Source organism: Pinus tabuliformis, chromosome 7, assembly GCF_031772625.1.
Source record: "Pinus tabuliformis cultivar Carrire ecotype Pingquan chromosome 7, CPIR1, whole genome shotgun sequence".
NCBI classification, from domain to species: Eukaryota; Viridiplantae; Streptophyta; class Pinopsida; order Pinales; family Pinaceae; genus Pinus; species Pinus tabuliformis.
This window is the reverse complement of record NC_142293.1, coordinates 1,684,454,938-1,684,476,805: the sequence shown is the minus strand read 5'-3', so window position 1 is coordinate 1,684,476,805 and position 21,868 is coordinate 1,684,454,938. Positions and strand designations below refer to the sequence as shown.

The window sequence follows — 21,868 nt, the reverse complement described above, 5'->3', positions numbered from 1 at the left end:
ATTTCGAATGGAAATAATTGTCATCAAATTAATTGGAAACTATGCATATACAATCAAATAAAACAAAATAAAAGATAAAAACATTTACAAACTATATCAAATCAATAATAAATTATATTGTAGAGAAAACAAAGGGAAATCTATAGGAGGGTGTGGCCATATAGAGGAGTTGTCTCGTTTAGTTCTATCGTCTCTATTAGGAAGTTCGTTAACACTAGGAGCGAGACATGTGTTGGTTGGAAACACTTGGTTGTTTCTCTATCTAGATGTCATTTTAGCAATGTCTACATGATGGAGTTACAAAGTAAAAGCGTTGGTTTTGAATTGTGTGTAAGTAATTAGTATATGCTCCCCCATCTTAAGAATGTCTATTTATTTATCACATACATATAATTTTATACACAGTGGTGATATCAATATACATTCTTTAAAAAACATAATCTAAACACAAACCAAAGTCTATATTTCATAATGCTGATATAGTCTAATGTTTGTTATATGATATCTATGAATTCCCAACCTATATTCGAGTGGTCCATCTCTCCCTACTTATATTTTGTACTTGAACCCTATTCTTGAAATTTCTATATCAGTACTAAATCTCTATTCTCCCATCTTAACAAAGAATATTTCTTTATCACAATATCTATTTCTTTGGCACAATACATATACTTTTATACAACATTTATATCACTTGCATATTTTGTAAACTAAACACAAATCAAAATCTATATTCCGTAATGCTCATATACTCCAATATTTGTTGTAGGATATCTATAAATTTCCAACCTATATTCAAATTATCCATCCTCCCTACTTGTATTTTAAAGTTAAACACCATTAAAAAAAATTATAATATATTCATATTATTTAAAACAAATATACATTATAACCAAGTGCAAATTTCCGGCTCGTGCAAGTCAAGAGCAATCTATACATTAATAAACAAATAAATCCTATGATTACACATTCCTAAATGCTCATATATAACATCATGGAACAAAAATCCTATGATCACACATTCCCTATATGCTCACATATATAACACGATGGCACAGGATCTTCTAAGACTCTCATACACCATGTTCTTCTAACTAATATCACTGCTATTTAAAAATAGAAGAATTTTCAATCTGCATATGGGATCTAAGATGTAAAAACAAGTCTTCAATCTAATGAGCAATCTATACATTAATAAACAAATAAATCCTATGATTACACATTCCTAAATGCTCATATATAACATCATGGAACAAAAATCCTATGATCACACATTCCCTATATGCTCACATATATAACACGATGGCACAGGATCTTCCGAGACTCTCATACACCATGTTCTTCTAAGCTAATATCACTACTATTTAAAAATAGAAGAATTTTCAATGTGCATATGGGATCTAAGATGTAAAAACAAGTCTTCAATCTGATTCAACAAGATGAAATGAAACAAAACAATTCTAGAGCCCATAAGTACCAAAATTCATATATATTTCCATCGACTCAGATTTTCATATAGAATACAGACTTAGTAAAAGATATTACTAGCATAACTTTTTGAACTTAAGTCTGTGATTCTAGCCAAGACTCCCACAAGAGGATCATTGATATAAGTTGTGGGCTCAAGCTTGCACGAATCGGCCTTGTTATGTCTATTATTCCATGATGTTGTTGTGGAGCTTAGCCAAGACTCCCACGAGAGGAGCATTGATATATGTCGTGGGCTCAAGCTTGGTGGAATCAGCCCTGCTATCCTCAAACCCGTCATAGCGATCAGGCCCTCCCACAACTGCACCTGTTAATTCATTTGGGTTTGGTGCTTCTCTGTTGAACCACAAAGTGAAACCTTCGGTACATGATATCTTTCTGGAATCCTCGTATATCGAAACTATGGAGGACCCTCTGTGGTGAGCTTGCTGTGGATATTTGTCACCAAAACCCACCATGAAAGACATACCAGCAGGATTCTTTCCCAAAATGTAATCCACCTGCAATTTACATATACAAAGTGGATTTGTTAGCTACTACTTTGCTTGCTTTTTCAAATTATGATATGAAAAAACAAAAAATCAAATTTATTTAACTCTGAATCTCTTATACTCTGAGAAAGCTGGAATGGATATACAAGTGTGCTCAATTCTTCTCCTCATTAATTAAATATTTTGCAACACTTAAAAAATTATAATATGTATGTGTACTTGTTGTTTGGCAAATGCAATAAGAATGCTTGGTTCATATGTTTGATCGCCACATTGCAGGTATTGCTTATATCGTGACAGTAAGTCACTGTAAACTGATGCAAGGAATGATGTGCCAGTAGCATATTGTGTATTTGCACCATCTCTGACAAACAACAAACCTCCTGTACAAGTGAAACAGATACAAACACTGTTAATGAGCTTAATTTTGAAACTCAACAGATACAAACACTGTTGATGAGCTTAATTTTGAAACTCGGAGCATGACAGGGAGAAACTTCCATTTACCTGGTGTGATGGAATTTTTGAATTGAGGACTTTGTGGAAGAACTGAGCAGAGGAACACTTCTGCTTGGCCTCTGAAAACTTCCAGGTTGGTTTCTCCGGAGAGATATAGCTGCCAGGTTTATTAATTTTTATGAAGATGTGGTCAGTTGAGGGTCAAGTGGTCAGTCTTAAACTTTTTCTAAATTGAACATTTGGTGATTCATATGTTTATGTGAATATGGACTTACACTAGACAGGTGGATTTGAACTCCTGCACATTTGAGATCCCAATTGAACTCATACTCATTGGAAGTACAAAAATTTTGGTGGAGTATGTATTTGGTATAATATGGCAATCCAGTTGCTCTATATAGCCACACCGCTGCCCATGCAAGCTCGTCCTGTAAGTTAGTTAGTAGAGGAATAATAAGAAGACTTCAAGAAGTTACTCACTCTGTAGTTTAAATAAATAATAGTGTGAAGTAAAAAAGGAAGTAAAATTAATAATGTTAAGGAAAGATACATCATAGCCCGAGACAGAGCAATAGAAAGGGCATTCTCCATGATATGTTCCCCGGTACTGGTCAGCGAAACGAAAGAGCTGTACTAAATGACATATTCAATTACATGAGTATCATAAAAAGTTGGAGAATAAAATTCATTAAATTAATTCTCAATTTTGAATCTAACACATGAACGAAAGAGCTGCACTAAATTAATATTCAATTATATGAGTATTTTAAAATGTTGGAGAAGACAATTCATTAAATTAATTTTCAATTTTGAATCTAAGACATGAATTTCATAGACATGTTAAAAATGGGCATTTTTGAAAGATTTTTGGAATATTTTGGAATCATAAGAAACGTAGGCAACCTCAAATAAGTAATCTCACCCATGTTTGTCTGATCCCAAAATATTCCAAAAATGGAGACATTAAATTAAATTTAAAATAAAAGTTATAAAAAAACATTCATCCACAAACAAATATGACCTATCATATGTTTTAATTACTAAAGTTATCTAGATTGTAAATTCTAAGAATAGAATAGAACAGAACAGTGAAAAGAAATGGTTTCCTATCATATGTTTGTTTTAATTACTAAAGTTATCTAGATTGTAAATTCTAAGAATAGAATATAATAGTGAAAAGAAATTAAACCATTGACCTTTCTCCTAACAGTAGGATTCTAAAATATCTCAATATCTCTCAAATCTGCAATCGCTGTTCTAAACCAATAATACAGTATAAGTGATTTTAGAATACGCATAATCTTATACCAAAGTAGCTCTTTGGAGTAGGAGAATGGAATAAGGTTTGTCAATGGCTGCAAAGACGACGGAGGAAGCGGCCAATGCTGCAGCAGTCTCTGCTGCAATTTCTGTCCCGTGAGTGGATGTATCTATTCTGTACAAAGTCCTTGGAGTGTCCATCCTCTCTGGGTTCTCCCAACAGTTATGGTCTGCAGTTGGATCTCCCACCTAAAAACAAAACCATAACTAAATTCATAATTGCCATTTGTTGTGATCCTTAGTAAATTTTGTTGTGATCCATGAGTAAATTTAGTTGGGATGGCAATTAATTCACCTGAACCCACAGCTGGTTTTCGGTGGCGCTTGCTTTGATGAAATAATCAGTTCCCCACTTAATGGCATCCCTAACGTTCTCCAACTCTCCCGCTGCTGCAAGTTCATCTCTGTACTGAAGGGCTCCCCATGCCAGCATGGTAACGGTGAAAGCCATCGGAAACCCATACTTCACATTATCCCCAGCGTCGTAGTAACCGCCCACCAAATCCACCTACATAAATACACAGTAAAAGCCATGTTGAACATCATTGTATCTTTCCAGACTTCTTGAAGATCTGGACCAAATAATCAATTCCTAATTTATATGGACAGAGAATGTTGATAGAAATCAAGCTGTTGCAAACTCATAACTCATAATACTGGAGTAAGAATTCACATTGTAGGTGGGTTGCGGGGGATCTTTATGTTAATAACTTAATTGTATATTCTCATAATATCCTGAAATCTGATAGTGCTGAGAAATCAATTCCGAGAGATCAATTGTTTGATCTAAATAAGTTGTGGGTGGAGTATCAATCGTTTTCGCCAAAATAGATACCCTCGTTATTTTCGCATTGATAAGATCAGCGTCGTTATTTTGCCGTTTTGGGTATGATTAACAACACTTCTAAAACATTCAGGAAACAACGTTTCTAAAACAATCCGGAACAGATGGCAATACCAAAATGAGAAAATATTGTTATTACATTTTGGATTTGTCCGTCTGTTAGACCAGAATCTCCTCTCCAGCTTATCCTGTTGCTACTGCTGGACAGTTTTCCTGAACGTTGAGCCTCCAGAAACAGAATAGATTTATGCAGAGCATCTTTGTAGTCAAACTCACCCAACACAAACTGATGATGAGCAGACAGCACAGTAGCAAGAATTATACACACAAACCTTTCCACGGTAAGCCTGTAACTCATTTCTGCTGCAATTGATCAACAAATGGCTACAGAAATAAAAATCGTGGATGCGTATATATATTTGTGTCTCACGCATCCAACGTGTAATGACGAAGGGAAATCGATCTTTCGTTTGCATGCACATGGGGCTTGTAGAGGTTTTGCAGGACAAAGAAGTCTTGCATGCAGGTTTGATGCGGTGCTTATTTTGAAGGGTAGAGAAGTCTGTTGGACATGAAACGAGGAAAATTCCATGAAAACATTAACTGAATGATAAGTCACTGTATAAGGTTGCCTCATCACCATTTCCTCACAGTACTATTAACGAGTAAATGTTAAAGTTTCAAGAAACACAAGGAAGATAACGAAGTTAGTTTTTCTACACAAACTGAATATGAACTGGCTGTAGCTTTTCGACACAAACTGAATATGAACTAACTGTTGCCAATAAAGCCGGCATGATCAGCGTTACTATTAATATACAAAATACCGGTAAAAGTTAAAGAACAAATTTAGATGTAAAGTAATTAAAGTTATTATTTTGTAAATTAAAAAAAATAACAAATTTAATGATGGATTGGTTCAAAGGCCTATGTAAAGTAGTAGCTAACAGACAAAATCATGTGGACATTGAAGAAGCACATTAAGACGTGAAAATAAAAATATCATTAGGACTTAAATGTACTCAATATAAAATTTTCAATGGTATTATTTCTAGGGAAAGCTATGTTGATATGTTATTGAGATGTCCTCAGAAATACAAGGGAAAGAAAGTGTGGAATGATTTTCATGATAGTCCAACTAGTTATCACTTCTCTATAGATACCATTGCTCATAAATTCTTAATGGTTGAACATTATTGTCCCACATTTTTCAAACATGGGCATGAACAAATCAGTACTAATAGATATGGAAACATGCATAGATAGAAAAAAGAAGGAAATAAATCCCTTGTAAGCTATTGATAATGAGTATCCTTTCAAGAAATGGAGCTTTAATGTCATAGGTGAGATAAATGCTCACTATTTAAAGAAATGCAAGTACACAATCATGGTTAAAAAATACTCTAAAAGAATATAAAAGATGGTTACAAAATACACTATTATGTACCAAAATTATAAAAGATATGATGCCTCTTAAGCTTGCCACTAAGCCTATTTGGTAGAAGCTATAAAAAATGCATCCACTATCATTGAATCATTTATTAGACAAGTAATTGGATTACAATTGTTGTTGTCATATGGAAGAAGAGTGATGAGACGAGTTTGTAAATGGATTTCCAAATATTAATTTAAAATTTGAGAAGAATAACTATCTTGTCACACCCATGGAACAAACTTTATATATGTTCACAAGTTCTAAAATGCTATCTTTCTCTCATGAATTTTTAATGAACACTCATGTCCTTATCTTGGACGAGGATCAATTGGAAACCATTTTCAAGACTAAATGAATACATATGCTTTCAAAAGAATCCCAAGATTGTTGAATGTCATCAATATTATTCAATACATGACGGATATGGATTTTGTGTGCCTTGTTAACTAAAGAGTGGTTGTCTACATAGACAATATCATGATCTTTTCAAAAAATAACTCCAACCAACTATGATACTTAAAATAAAATATTTGACAGGTGCAGGAAGCATGAAATCTATTTAAATCCAAAGAAAATAATATTCATTGTGGTATAAAGAAAGTTACTTGACCATATCATATTGAAAAATTCAATACTAATGAATTTGGAAAGAATCAAAGCTATCACATAGATGCCCCACCTCATAAGAAGACATTGTTTCAATCATTATTTTGGAAGATTAATTTCATAAATTATTTGGCTTAGATTCCTTTAAAATCATGAATCTCATGTAAAAGATCATTAGTGGACAAAGGTCGAGAGAAGGGAATTTAATAAAGTCAAATTAGTCAATGTTTCCTTCCCATCCTTTTCCAATCTAAACATCATTAAGGAATTCTACCTATATATATTTGCATTATATCACTCCCTTGTTGTTATCCTCACTCAAAAATATGAGGGAGTGAGTTTTCTGTATAGTTTATGAGTATGGGTCTTAGGATTTTGAACTAAATTATCCAAGACTTGAGAAACAAATTTTCACCATGGTCAAAGAAATTAATTAATTCAAACCTTGCATCTTGAAAATCCCAAAAAAAGTAATCTTTCCTCTTGTTGTTGTAGATCTCTGTTTATACAAAAGGAAATTGGTGAAAGGCAAGAAAATTGGATGACTGTCATTCAATTGTAAGATATTTATGTTAAGCATTCTATCATTGTTATTGGAAAAGGCCTATGTAAAGTAGTAGTTGACGGACAACATCATGTGTACATTAAATAAGCACATTAATATGTGAAAAGAAGAATATCATTAGGACTTAAATGCACTCAATATAAAATTTTCAATGGTATTATTTCTAAGGAAAGCTATGTTGATGTGTTATTGAGATGTCGTGAGAAACATAATGCTAAGAAAGTGTAGAATTATTTGCATGGTATTCCAACTAGTTGTCACTTCTCTAAAGATAACATTTCTCATAAACTCTTAAGGTTGGACATTATTGTCCCACATTTTTCAAACATGGGCATGCGCAATTCAGATAATATTAGATATAAAAACATGCATAGATAAAGAAAAGAAGGAAATAAATCCCTTGTAAGATATTGCTAATGTGTATCCTTTCAAGAAATGTGGATTTAATGTCATAGGTGAGATAAATGCCCACTATTTGAAGCAATGCAAGTACACAATCATGATTACAGAATACTTTATTAGATGGATAAAGGTTATTCCATTGACACATGTGAATGGTGAAACAATGACCCAATTCTTGGAACAACACATTATCACATGTCATGTTCATGTTCGTATTTGATAACATGTCATATTTTTCATTTATGGATTTAACTAAGTTGTCTTTGGAGAAAGTGATTTTTTTAAGCTATTTGCACAACTATTAATCTTGAGGAAATGATATTGTTGAGTAGAAAAACAAGAGGTTAATTTTAATTACAAATAACAATGTGGTTGACCGTGATTAAAATTAGCACAATGTTCTCTAAAATACATTGTGGATGGATCGTGTTTCACATAAGGTAGTAAATTCGGCACATCGCCAAATTTTTCCATCTGTGGAAAATAAGCAAGTTTACCATCAAACATCTCCTTATCCTCTTTGAAATGATCTTATATTTGGTACCAATCATAATTAGTCGAATATTTCCATGATTAGTGCCTCCCTTTTGTTGTTTTAAATTGGTTCATTTAAATGTATTCTACTAGAGAGGAAACATAGATAGGTTATATTAGAAATAGAATGAATTACATCTTTCATTTTCACAGTAGTTTCATATCATTCAAATCATGATATACCAAGAATGAACCAGGGTATAACAATAAACCTTAGGGAACCAATGGAAAGATGAGCCATTACGAGAGGATTATCCGTTGTAATGAAAAAATATTATAAGAAAACAGGGTATTCCATACATGATGAACAACATAAGTAACCACTCTTACAAATAGATCAAATATCATAATGTCAATATTTGTACATGGTTAAAACCCTCAAAGAGGGGAACAATCCATGTCCCTAGCCAATGTGGCTAGTTGAAGTAAGTTTATTAATGCAAAATAAAAAACATTGCTTAAGAGAGTTCTACAAAATGCTCATCAACCATGACTTTCTATGCTCTTTAAATACCTATCATGGATCAATCAGGTTTTAAGTCATGGATCAATATCATTATTATCAAGGAGAATATGATTTTTCATATCACTTTATGTCTAGAACATATTGTGACCATTGGATTACAATGCAACTAATGCATACTAAAGAAACACACAATGAAACTCATTGTTACCTAATAGACATATTAAAACAAGTTGAACTTAATTGATTCTCAAGTGTCTAAATATCCTAACATCACCCTTAAGAGAAACTTGAAATATGATTTAAGGATTTAAAAAGATGATTAATATGGGAATGAAGGAAACACTACAACTCATCTCCCCTTAATCACAAATTCTTGAACTCCTAACATAGATTGAATTTTAAAAAACTCTGCTTCTATAAAAGAATTCATTAAAATATATGCAACTAGATCATCTGTAAGGAAAAAGAGCACTTCAAGGTAACTTGATCATGAATGATCTTTCTGATGAAGTGCATTTGTAGCTCAATGTGTTTCCTATGCTAACGTTGAACTAGATCTTTGGCTATCTTGATGGCATTGTGATTGTCACACTAAAGGGTGGTTTGATGATGTTGTTAGAAAACTATGAAAATATCTGTCAAAGCCAAGATACTTCTTGAATTGCATTAATTATTGCTTAAAACTCTAATTTTTTGAAAAATGAGTGATATTCTTGTGCCTTTTACAATCCTAAGTGATATGTCTGGAACCAAGATTGAAAACATAACCCATATTAGAATTATGATCATTAGGGTTTCCAAACCAATTTGAATTGGTGAAACAAACCAATAAAAGGGTCCCCCCTTATTAAGACACAACCACTAAATCAAACTTCTAGACTAAGAGATTTTCATCAAATTTAACATATATTCTAATGATTATTTCATTGAATTGAGGTTGAATAAGTCTATAACCTTTTACATCTTTAGAATATCCAACAAAAATACAATTCCCTCTTTTAGGTTGTAAATATTTCATTTTTTAATTAGGAGTGTGAGCGCATTCTGGTGACTACCAAAGACACAAAGTGGCTTACATCTAGCTTAATTTTAATCCATGCTTCTTTTGGTGTTATATTTTGTGTATCCTTTGTGGAAGTGAAATAATTTGTGAATTTATTGTTGACATATTCACCTGAATTATTTGTTCTTAACCTTTGCAGTTGATTTCTATATTGTTTTTCTACAAGGGCCTTTTAGGCCAAGAACAAGTAAAAAACATATATTTTATGTTTTAAGAAATAAACCCATGTTTGTTTAGATAAGTCATTAATGAAAGTTAAGAAGTAATTGAACCTTAAGAAAGAAGTAGAAGAAAGTGGACCTCAAAAACACTATGGACAAGCTACAACAGGGTTGTAGTGTGTCAAGAGACATAGTTGTCAAAACTATCATACTGATTTTTTCCAACACGACTAGTATAAATGACATCTCAACAAGAAACAAGAAGAAGACCAATCACCATATCTTGATTACAAGGTTTCTGCAATAAGTGATAGTTTAGATAACTAAATCACTTATGCCAAAGTTTACTCAAGTTATCACTATGAGAAATAAAAACTGAGGGAAAATCGGATGACCCAAAGTTGCCAAACTTGTACAACCTGGTAATATCAAACTATTCCAATGGAAAGGATGTGCTTAGGATCTTTTAAATCCTCAATTAAAAATTGGTGAGGTGAAAACTTTGTTTTTTCATCTTCACCTTAATGAGTGATATGATATTAATATAAGTTTGCAAGAATGACTTGAAACACATAATAAATCATTCAAATGATAATTATCTACTTGAATTGTTCCAAATCCTATAAAATTAATAGGTCTATCATCACAAATAAGTATTTATTTTGTGTTTTAATCATTAAGAGTTGAAAAAAGGCTTTATTCTTAGCCATATGATAAGATGCTCTACAATCAATAAGCCACTCATCAGAAGAAGAATTATAGATTGCTTTAAGGAGAAACCAAAAGCATAAAGTACATGTCCATGAGAGGAAGTGTTAGAAGAAAAATCGAGATGTAGGTTGTGCTTCTTTATTGCTTCCAAGGTCTCGATCACTTTAGAACATTTTAACTCCAAATTGACCATTTTTCCCACAATCATTGCAATGTCTATCAATCTTCTTACTCTTTTCATTTTGGTCCTTTGTGACCATTGGCAGTAGAAGATGTTTCAAAGGGTTTGGGGCCCTTGTTTTGCTTGTTTTCACAAGGATGTTGCTTCTCTGGATGCTTGGTTTTATATTTCTATTACGCCACCATGGCCTTGTTAGATGTACCTATAGTGCTAATCACTCCAATATGTAAGAGCTTGTATTACTATCTAACCATAGAATGACAAAAAGATTCAAGAGAAGGTTTTTAATATGAAACCCTAGAGCTTCTTTAGTGGATAACATGTAGATAAAAAATATATGTAGAACCAAGCTTGGAAAGAATAATATATATGTAGTTCTCATCATATAGATCAATTTGATAGTCTTTATTTAAATTTCTAAAAGTTTTGAACTTATATATATATATAATTTTCAATTCAAGGTAAATCATTAGGACTTAATGTCATGATTTTATTTTCAAGTTGATGAGATCTAACTTCACATTAGGTTCACAAAATATATTTTTCAACTTTTTTAATACTTCTTCAAAGTCAACCCTGAAGGTTAGCTCAATTGATCAAGTCCCCGACGTTAAAGCACCTTTGCTATTGAGATGTCACGGGTTCAATTCTCTCAACACCCCTGAGGTCATGCTTTGTGGTTGAGCAAGTAGGAAGCAATCCCTAGAGGAGGATTTGCCTAGTGAAAATATTGCATGGAAATAGGGGTCACTGATATCCAAAGTCCATGAACCACATTATAAAACAAACAAACAAAAACTTTCATCTGAGTAATCAGTTTCTTGAATATGAAACCACAAATCAGGATAAATGGACATTTTCATCAATCCACATGATTCATCGTTCCTCCCATTTGGCTCTCTTATCAATATTAGTGGGAAATTTTTCTTTTCCCAACGTAATTTGATATAATTCCTTACTTCCTAGTACAACCTCCATGTGAGATTTCCATAAATAGTTGAAATTGGTAAGGAAAAGTTGAGTTGGAGCAACTCTCTCTCTCTCTCTCTCTCTCTCTCTCTCTCTCTCTCTATATATATATATATATATATATATATATATTCAAATGTTGAAACTGATTATCTAAATAGAAAGCTCTCTCAAAAAATAGTCTATTTAAAAAATAACAACATGAAAGATAGACTTCAAATCTGAAAGTTATGCCACTTTTTGAAAAAAGACATTAATTTGTAACAAAGAACCACATGGCACCTTAAATTTTATCCACATGATGATGGATATTGTAGAGAGAAAATTTTAAAGGCTGACGATGTTTTTTTTCCTAAAAAGAGATTCACCAATTTCTAATTTTTCTAAAAATGATTCATCCAAAATTTAAAGTATAAAATTATTTTACCTTAAAAATTACCAAAATTTTAAAGACTTTAATTCTTTTACAAACAAATTGCAAAATGTTTTACACTTTGCATATTATGAAATAGTAAGATTTGCCAAAATTTTTAAACTTTAAAATAAATTCTCATCCTTAAAATTTTCCTTAATGTTATGAAAAAATATATATATATTTCCTCATTTAACTTTGCATATAAGTTTAATTATACAAATAAAAAATCGCTCTTACAATAAAGTTGTTTTATAAATGAAAATTGTAAGTAAAAAAATAACTTAAAAACAATATTAAAAATATTGCATAGTAAATAAAATACACTTTATAATAAAGTTATGAAATAACTTAATTTTATATTAACTTTTACAAAACTTAATTTAAATAAAACCCCTAAACAAGTATATTAGTGCAAAACACATACTAATAGTAAAAATAAGAGTGTTGGTGTAAGTATAAGAGTATTGGCGTTGTTATTGGAACTTTGTCTAAAAGTGCATGTTTCAATTTTTTTTTTTTTTTTTTTAACAAAAACTAATAATATATATATATATATATATATATATATATATATATTATTCAATAACAATAAGGTTAAGTCTCGATTAACCAACGCAGAAAATGAATGTTTCATGTAATAACAATAAGGTTAAGTCTCGATTAACCAACGCAGAAAATGAATGTTTCATGTAATAGCTTCGAGACCCCATATACTCTCTTTTTTTTTCAAGTAATACAAATTTATAATCAATAAAGCAAAGGAGGAGAGAATTGACCAGCCATATTAAACCCTATTCGTACAGGATCCAAGACGTAAAGTCTCTCTATTTACAAGTGATACAATTTTACTTTATTTAAAAGGAAAAATCGATTTACAAAGCCTGCTCTGCATACAGGATCCAGGATGGAAGTAGCAGTGACAAGCCTTCAATCTGGCCATGGGATCCAACAAGCTGAAATGACCCAAAAAATAATCCTAGAGCCCAGAATAAACAAAGTTCATATACTTTCTTCCATTGGCTAATTAACCTAGCCACAACGGGAAGCAAACTTAGAACAAAGAATGAATTAATAGCATAACCTTTCAAATTTAAATTGGTGATTTCATGCTGATACTGTGGAGCTTAGCCAGGACTCCCACGAGAGGGGCATTGATATACGTTGTGGGCTCAAGCTTGCTCGGATCGGCCCTGCAATCCTCAAACCTTTCATGGCGATCAGGCCCTCCTACAACTGCACCTGTTAATTCATTTGGGTTCGGTGCTGGTCTGTGGAACCACACCATGAAACCTTCGGTACATGATATCGTTGTCGACTCCACGTATATTGAAACTATTGAAGACCCTCTGTGATGAGCTTGCTGTGGATATTTGTCACCGAAACCCACCATGAAAGACATGCCCACAGGATTTTTACCCAATATGTAATCAATCTGTAAATTTTACAATATTAAACGCAATGTAGTCGATAGCTAAATCATTATTGCATCCAGATAACCAAGGTGGTCTCAGATCAGATGCAGATGCGTAAGAAAATACTTTGTTGGTTTTTTTAACCTATGTAGATATGAAAACTAATTAAATTATAATTTTGAATCTCTCAATAGAGATTTTAATTTTGAATTTCTCAATAGAGACTTTTGTGAATAAAATTATTTAGATATTGTCTTCAAGATCCATCACAAATGTATATATGTAATGTGATGATCCAGAAAACAGATATCTAACTAACTTTGAATTTCTTAAATTCTGAAAATGTGGAAATAGATACACTAGTATGATAAGTTGTTATGGTCCTTTATTAAATATTTTGCAAAAGGAAAAATCCAATATACCAATATACATATGTATATGTACTTGTTTTTTGGCAAATGCAATCAGGTTGCTTGGTTCATAGATTTGATCGCCACATTGCAGGGATTGCTTGTATTTTGATAACAAATCACTGTATACTGATACAAGGAATGATATGCTTGTAGCATATTGCGTATTTGCACTATCTCTGACATATAACAATCCTCCTGTCCAAATGCAACAGATTAAACATTCTTAAGGAGCTTAACTTTGAAACCCATAGCATAAGGGGAAATTTTCAATTACCTGGTGTTGTGGAAAGTTTGAAATGAGGACTTTCTGGAAGAACTGAGCAGAGAAATGCTTCTGCTTTCTTTCTGTAAACTTCCAAGTTGGATTCTCCAGAGAAATATAGCTGCCATGTTTTATTATTAGTTTTATGATAATGTGGGTAAGTTGAAGGTCAAGTGACAAGATTTCAAACTTTTATCTCAATTGACTAGCTTAAACATTTGGTAATTAATATGATTTATGTAGATATCAACTTACACGAGACATGAGGACTTGAACACCTGGAGATTTGAGATCCCAGCTGAAGTCAGATTCAGTGGAAGTAGAAAAATTCTGCTGAAGTATGTATTTGGTATATTTTGACAATCCAGTTGCCCTATACAGCCATGATGCTGCCCATGCAAGCTCGTCCTGCATATTGACCGAGGAAGAAGAATAAGGCATCATGAAGTTACTCATTATGTACTTTTAAATAATGGTGTGTTAGTAATGTGTATTTAATTTGAAAATATGTGTCATTAAGGGGAAAGTATACATCATAGCCTGAGACAGAGCAATAGAAAGGGCATTCTCCATCATATGTTCCACGGTACTGGTCAGCAAAACGAAAGATCTGCAATAATACATTACATATTCAATTATGTGAATGTTATAAAAAATTGAAGGGGATATTGCATTTTTAGATTAATTTAACTTTCAATTTGGAAGAGATTAATCTTATACCAATCTAGCTCTTTTGAGGAGGCGATGGGAATAAGGATTGTCAGCGGTTAGAAAGACAATGGAGGAAGCAGCCAATGCTGCAGCAGTCTCTGCTGCAATTTCTGTCCCTGGAGTGGATTTATCTATTTTGTACAAAGTCCTTGGAGTGTCCATTCTCTCTGGGTTCTGCCAACAGCTATTATCTATTTTGTACAAAGTCCTTGGAGTGTCCATTCTCTCTGGGTTCTGCCAACAGCTATGGTCTGCAATAGGATCTCCCACCTGAAAAAAAAACAGTTAAACATATGTTCTATGTAAATCTAATTATAGTATTTTCTATTCTCATTAGTTAAAGTTTGCCCTAAAAATCAAAATCATAAAAAAACTATAAATGCTAGTTAGTGTGAGCCTTAGTGTGATTTAAATGCTATAATAATTAGTTTACCTGAACCCATAGCTGGTTTTTAGTGGCACTTGCTTTGATGAAATAATCAGTACCCCACCTAATGGCATTCCTAACGTTCTCCAATTCTCTAGCTGCTGCAAGTTCAACTTCATAGTGAAGGGCTCCCCATGCCAACATGGTAACTGTGAATGCCATGGGAAGTCCATACTTCACATTATCCCCAGCATCGTAGTAACCTCCCACCAAATCCACCTACACAAAAACACAGTAAAAACCATGCGAAACATCATTGTATCTTTCCAGACTTGTTGAGGATCTGGACTACATATTGGATGCACAAATTATTTGGATGGAGAATGTTGATGGTACCCTAGCAAACCTGTCACTTTCAAGGAAGAGTCCTTAATTCAAATTAAGTTGTGGTGAGTTATCTAATGTACCAAGTTATCAGGAATTGGTAGGATCTGGACTAAATATTATATTCACAAAATTATTTGGAGAGTGTTAATGGGATCCTTTAAAGCGTAGCAAACTTAATTTAATTTAGAATTCATTGTTGGGTCGGTATTTAATTTACCATTGCATCAATAATCGAGAGGATTTGCCAACCAAGACATGGATTTGACCGTTCAAATTTTTATGAAGAATATCACCACCTTACTTTAAAAACTTAACAAACTTGGTGAAAAATATCATTATTACGTTTTATCATTCCATCAAAATTCATTAGCCAGTTTTCTTTTTAACTTACAAAGCTATAGCTCTCTTTTAGATTTTTGCCTGGCTTGGGACAATAGTTTGTAATCATGGAAAAATGAAAATTGCTGAGTAGCCATAGAATCTAAAACACGTATTGATCTGAAAGTAGAGCAATTGAAAGTAGAGCGATTGGAATTAATAAGGATACAACAATATCTTTAATACACAATGTTGAAATACCTGCACAGACAATAAGCTCAATTGAAATTGTAAATGAGCGTGGGATACATTGTACATTCAAAGAACAGAAATAATGAAATATTTTCACAGATAATATCTATTTCAAATGTGCTGCCAATGCCCAGATCTCAATGATAATACACAATGTTGAAATACCTGCACAGACAATAAGCTCAATTGAAATTGTAATTGAGCGTGGGATACATGGTACATTCATTGAAATACCTGCACAGACAATAAGCTCAATTGAAATTGTAATTGAGCGTGGGATACATGGTACATTCAAAGAACAGAAATAATGAAATATTTTCACAGACAATATCTATTTCAATTGTGCTGGCAATGCCCAGATCTCAGTGATAATGTAAAACTCATCACTCAGATCGAGAAGTTTAAATAATAAAAAGGGTGAAATTTGGTGGGCAAAGTGCTCATCATGGGAAAGGAAAAAAATATAGTTATTATTTTGTAATGATAATCTAAACCCCCACTAGTAAATCTAGACAATAAGTTTAAATAAAGTGATGGAATTTAATCGGATAACAAAAAAACTAATTACTGTTTTGAAATGATAATCTAAATCCTTATAAGTAAATCTCTAAATTTAGACAATAGGTTTAAAGAACGGCATGGAATAGGAATTTGGTTACCAAATTAACTGCATCTTAATATATATATATGAAAGGTGGTTTTTTTAGTAGAGTCATTTAGAGATTTGTTTTCGGAATTTATCACATAAATTATTTAAATGGTCAATATTTAGAACTATTTTAAAACTTACTAATATAGCTTTTCAAGACAATTAAATGAGCCGCATTAATTGATTAGAAATAAATTTAAATTTAAATGATTAATATAATGGATCCATAAACAAATCTTTGGGTTTTTTTAATTTCTTTGAGCACACAAACAGTTTCAATTTTTTTAATTTCATTTTGAAATTTTTATTTTTTTATATAATTATAAATAAACACAGAATGCATTTCATTTTGAAATTCCTACCTTTTAATCATAATTATAGTTGCAACACAAGATACATTTTACACGGCATAAGTAATGACAGAACAGAAATAATGAAATATTTGTACAGACAATACTTATTTTTATCAGTTTGCAATCATAGTCAAAATACCCCAAACGTAAAACAAATAAACTAGAAATGGCTTTAGCCATTAGGGTAGAGCAGACCATAATGATAATGAAACCAGTTTACCAGCAACACTCCACTAACTTCACCAGTGAAACAAATCTGATTTAGCTTGACCATGGCCAGCTCAAAATATAAAAATCTAAGGCAGGTAACCCGTGTTTTTTAATTGAAAAGGCTGCAAATTTTCATGGGAGTAGTCTCTAGACAAGTTTATATGAACTATAGCATCCATTAATATTATTTTCTCATTGTGCAAAGCATTCAGACTTAGATGGCAATACCAAAAGGAGTAATTATATTACTACATTTTGCATGTGTCCATCTGTGACAGCAGAATCTCCTCTCCAACTGATCCTGTTCCTACTAGACAGTTTTCCTGAACGTTGAGCTTCCAGAAACAGAATAGATTTATGCAGAGCATCTTTGTAATCAAACTCACCCAACACAAATTGATGATCAGCTGACAGCACTGTAGCAAGAATTATGCAGACAAACCTTCCAACAGTGAGCCTGTAACCCATTGTTGCTGCAACTGATTGCTAAACCCCAACAAACATAAAGGACAACGTGCAGACAAAGCTACCAAAATTGGTGGGTATATATATTTACTTCTCCACGTTGGTGTAATGATGCATAGAACTGATTTGGACTCAAAGAATAAAGTGAAAAAGCAGTGGAATGTTTTACGTGGGGTATCTGCAATTTGGAAGGACAAGATATTGGCTCATTTCAAGGACTAAAGGAAGTTTGTGAGTGTCGGTTGCCTGAGATGGGCCTGAGATGGGTAGCACGTAGAGGAAGAAAATCCTCTCAAAAACATAAACCAAATGCCAAATAGTGACACTGTCGGCTGCCTCCAAGGACATCATAATCACAATTTCTTTCAAACCTTACAAGAAGCACAAGGTAGGGTCATTAACACTTAATTTTAAAAATACAAAATGTTACTACAAAGTTTGTGCACTAATGAAAATGTAATCAAATTTTTACAACATTAATAATAAGAAACTTTGATTTCCCTTTATATAATAATAAAGAATCTATTCATAAAAGCATTATTTATTTCGAAATTTACTAACTTCACTTATAATTATTATTATAATTATAAAGTATATTAATTTTTCATTATCTTACTTATATAATTAATTACAATTATAATTATTTAAATATTCTAGTGTAATTATCACTTCTTCTTCTTTTTTCCCTTCATTCCATATGAGAGTGTCCAGAATTAAAATGGCTATCATTCCATATGAGAGTGTCCAGAATTAAAATGGCTATCATTTAATCATGTAGATTATTCGTAATATTTTCTTTTTATATTAATATAATTGAAACTATATCATTAATATATTTATATATTAGTGATGTTGAAGTATCTCTTTAAGAGTCCACCAGACTTAAGAGGTCTTACCAAATTTACTAAAAAATAAAGTGGATTTCTTTAATTTAATTTAAGATATGATTAAGAGATTTGTTTTCATAATTAAGATGTAATAATGATTGATTTGAAAAGTGGAGAATTAATTTACCATCTACATAATATTCACTATTTGAAGTGATTTATTGGAGTTAGAGATTTTAGGCTTAGATTGGATATTTCTATGTAGGGATAATTTGATCCATATTTAGTGAATCTCAACAAAATTGGCACCTTGTATATAATAGAGTCCTGAAAACAAGGGTAGAGAGTGAGATAGACAGAGAGAAGAGAAGAATAAGATAGAGAGTGGGTGTAAGAAAAGGTTTGAGAGGCCAAGAAGGGAGATTATAGCAATATTTAACAACCCTCAATATAACAATTGATTATTGAATATCAATGCTGGTCATGTTAATAAATGTTGAGCAAGAATACTACGAGATGGTGTGTTGAATTTGCAGTGGAGTCTCTCTCACACAATCTCTATGTCATGTTTTATATGAATGCTTGGGTTTTTACATTCACTATGTAATGTCTAGATTGGCGAGAATGTGAGAATTGTGAACGTAAAACGAGATCATTTTTAGCCTTGTTGCAAGGAAAATTGATATTTCATAATGAATGATCAAGAATCGCTATCGTCGGCTGTAATTCGAAGTTACAAAGTAAATTGTGGTTACAGCGCAATTCGGGGTCATCAATCCAGACTGGAGTCAAGTGTTATAACATTACCTTTTTGCAAGTCCAAATTCATTTTATAAATAGTTCATTAGATGGAAAAAATAAAGAATTATTTTGTCAACAATCTTCGTCATGCATACTAGTTTGCAACATAGTATCCAAGTCAAGGAGCATCTAAGCTTCATAATTGTTGGTAATGTAGATTTCACCTGAGTCTGGATTGAAACCACATCCCAAACTTGAGTATCTAGAGTGTACCCCACAACAAGGCTTTGAGGTCATGCCATAAAGAAATATGGTTCAAGCCTCATCCAAGCCTTCCCAAAGTGTGTCACTTACAACTGATCTGGATTCCTAGATTTTCAGATTGAGAAGTTATATTCAAATTAAAGTGAAGGCATGTGAGTTGAAGCGATAAATATGGGCTAGGAAAAATATATTTGTATCAAGGTTATATTTGAATTAGAAGGAGATTATTTGGGTCACAACATATCTGGATTAAAGAAAATGAATTATGTTCGGGGCATATATCTAGGTTAAATAAAGTATCCAGATCATTAGAAAAAAATTAGGTGTGGACCCTGTAGATTTTGGGAAGTGCACCAAAATATTATTTGGGTTGAGACATATCTAGGTCTAAAGAAATCCAGGTCATCGGCAAGGAACTTACTAACAAATTATCCCAAATACAAGTGGAACTCTGGAAAAATGCTAAGTCTTAGTGCTTGGTTATGTGGATAGTGCATATTACACCCTTGGAGATTAGGGCTTAGAAATTCAGTGTTTTAATCTAATATAAATTTCAGGATTACACTAAGAAATTTGGAATGAAGAAAGGGTAAATTTGGGAGATAGATGCATTGGCATCAATTAGATAGATAATATAAGTATTTTCAATAAAAATAAAAATAAATAATATAAAAATATAGCATTGATATTTATATAGTATAATATTATTTGTATGAGGTGAATTTGATGAAAGAAGGACAAGGGGTGGGGTGGGATGACGAAGTCCTGCAAAGCTAGGTCATGCATTGTCTTCTACCAACCCATGACATGTAATACTAGGTATTAATGGGATGACGAAAGTCCACAAAGCTAGGTCATGCATCATCCTTTGCCCAAATCATGACATGCAGTACTAGGTATTAATGGTAACTTTCTAGTCCTATATCATGGTTCCTCCATTGTAGCAATGTCATGTTCATTTATCGATTAACATGGCTTTCAAGATAATTATATAAGGCAATGATACAACGATGTGTTTAATCAATTGGTTTTGGCTGTGGGGAATGTTTATTACAATAGGATCGACCCTTGCATGCTCTAAAATATGGCTCTTCTCTCTCTACTACAAGTTGATATATCATCTCCTTTTATTTTAATTTAATTTCAAAGGTATTTTCCCTTTTCCAATTTCTCCTTAACCCAGCTACAGAGGGAATTGCAACCAGAGAACTTGCTCAGTATTTTTTCAGCTTTGCCTCCCCTACAACAAGAAATGTGATAATGCAACAAGAAGTTGAGGTTAAAATTAAGCAAGAAGTGGTGAATTATGAAGAGGTAATGAATGAAGCTACAGATATTGTCCCATATATGGGAACCAGCCACACTCGTGACATGAAATGCCATAGAATATTGCAGCTATACTAGCATACCAAAACATTGATTTCTTATGCCCTCACCAAATAGAGCACAAATACTTGCGAGCATGACTAGGCAGGGTAAAGAAGCAAGGGTGTCTTCTTCTGGCTCTAAAAGTGGAAGGAAAAGAAGTAGTGAGGATTCCTTATCTATGAGACCAATCTAGTTTCTAGGGTAAATCCTATTTACATCCCTGAGGATGCTTCGACAACCATAGCTTACAACCAGGTTTAATTTTACTATCTATAATTTTATTTTTGTTTTATGTATTTATAGGTTTGATCAACTCATAAAGATTTTTTATTTTTAGAAATGTTAATATCTCTTATCAAATTTTGGAATTTTTTTATATATGGCAGTGATGACCTTGTCCAATTTTGATGATGCCTAGTTTCTTTATGGGTAGGCTTAAAATAGTAGGTCACACGTTAGGGCCATCTAGTGTTATGGTCTTATCCATTAGCTACTAGCATTGGCTTTGTAAATATGGTATATATATATATATATATATATATATATATATATATATATATATATATATTTAAATTTTGAGTGCAATGGTATATTGCAATATCTATAATTTGGGTAGTTGGGAAGATTGCTTGCTCTCATTCGGGCCAGAACTCAATTTTTGGAAGTGACATATTAGCATGTTGTGATAAGGATAGAGAGTTAGACACCCTAAAATAATAGTCACTTTAGTGCTCCTTAATTTTGATTAAGTCACAAATT

At 32.4% G+C, this 21,868-nt stretch overlaps 2 protein-coding genes across 2 annotated transcripts; both read right to left on the bottom strand.

The window, feature by feature from the left end:
• Positions 1-1,655: 1,655 nt before the first annotated feature.
• LOC149254967 (endoglucanase 8-like) lies at positions 1,656-4,960 on the bottom strand. The gene is made up of 8 exons (XM_089454895.1): positions 4,742-4,960; positions 4,054-4,266; positions 3,747-3,947; positions 2,989-3,066; positions 2,714-2,866; positions 2,487-2,595; positions 2,199-2,362; positions 1,656-1,988 (listed from the first exon to the last, which is right to left on the bottom strand). Exons 1-8 carry the CDS (start codon positions 4,958-4,960, stop codon positions 1,656-1,658), a joined length of 1,470 nt encoding a protein of 489 aa, XP_089311021.1.
• Positions 4,961-12,960: 8,000 nt separating this feature from the next.
• Positions 12,961-17,946, bottom strand: LOC149254966 (endoglucanase 8-like). The gene is made up of 6 exons (XM_089457148.1): positions 17,697-17,946; positions 15,342-15,554; positions 14,918-15,178; positions 14,730-14,807; positions 14,453-14,605; positions 12,961-14,318 (listed from the first exon to the last, which is right to left on the bottom strand). The coding sequence occupies exons 1-6, from the start codon at positions 17,910-17,912 to the stop codon at positions 14,202-14,204; spliced, it is 1,038 nt and encodes a 345-aa protein (XP_089313274.1). The 5' UTR covers positions 17,913-17,946; the 3' UTR covers positions 12,961-14,201.
• Between the last annotated feature and the right edge of the window lie 3,922 nt (positions 17,947-21,868).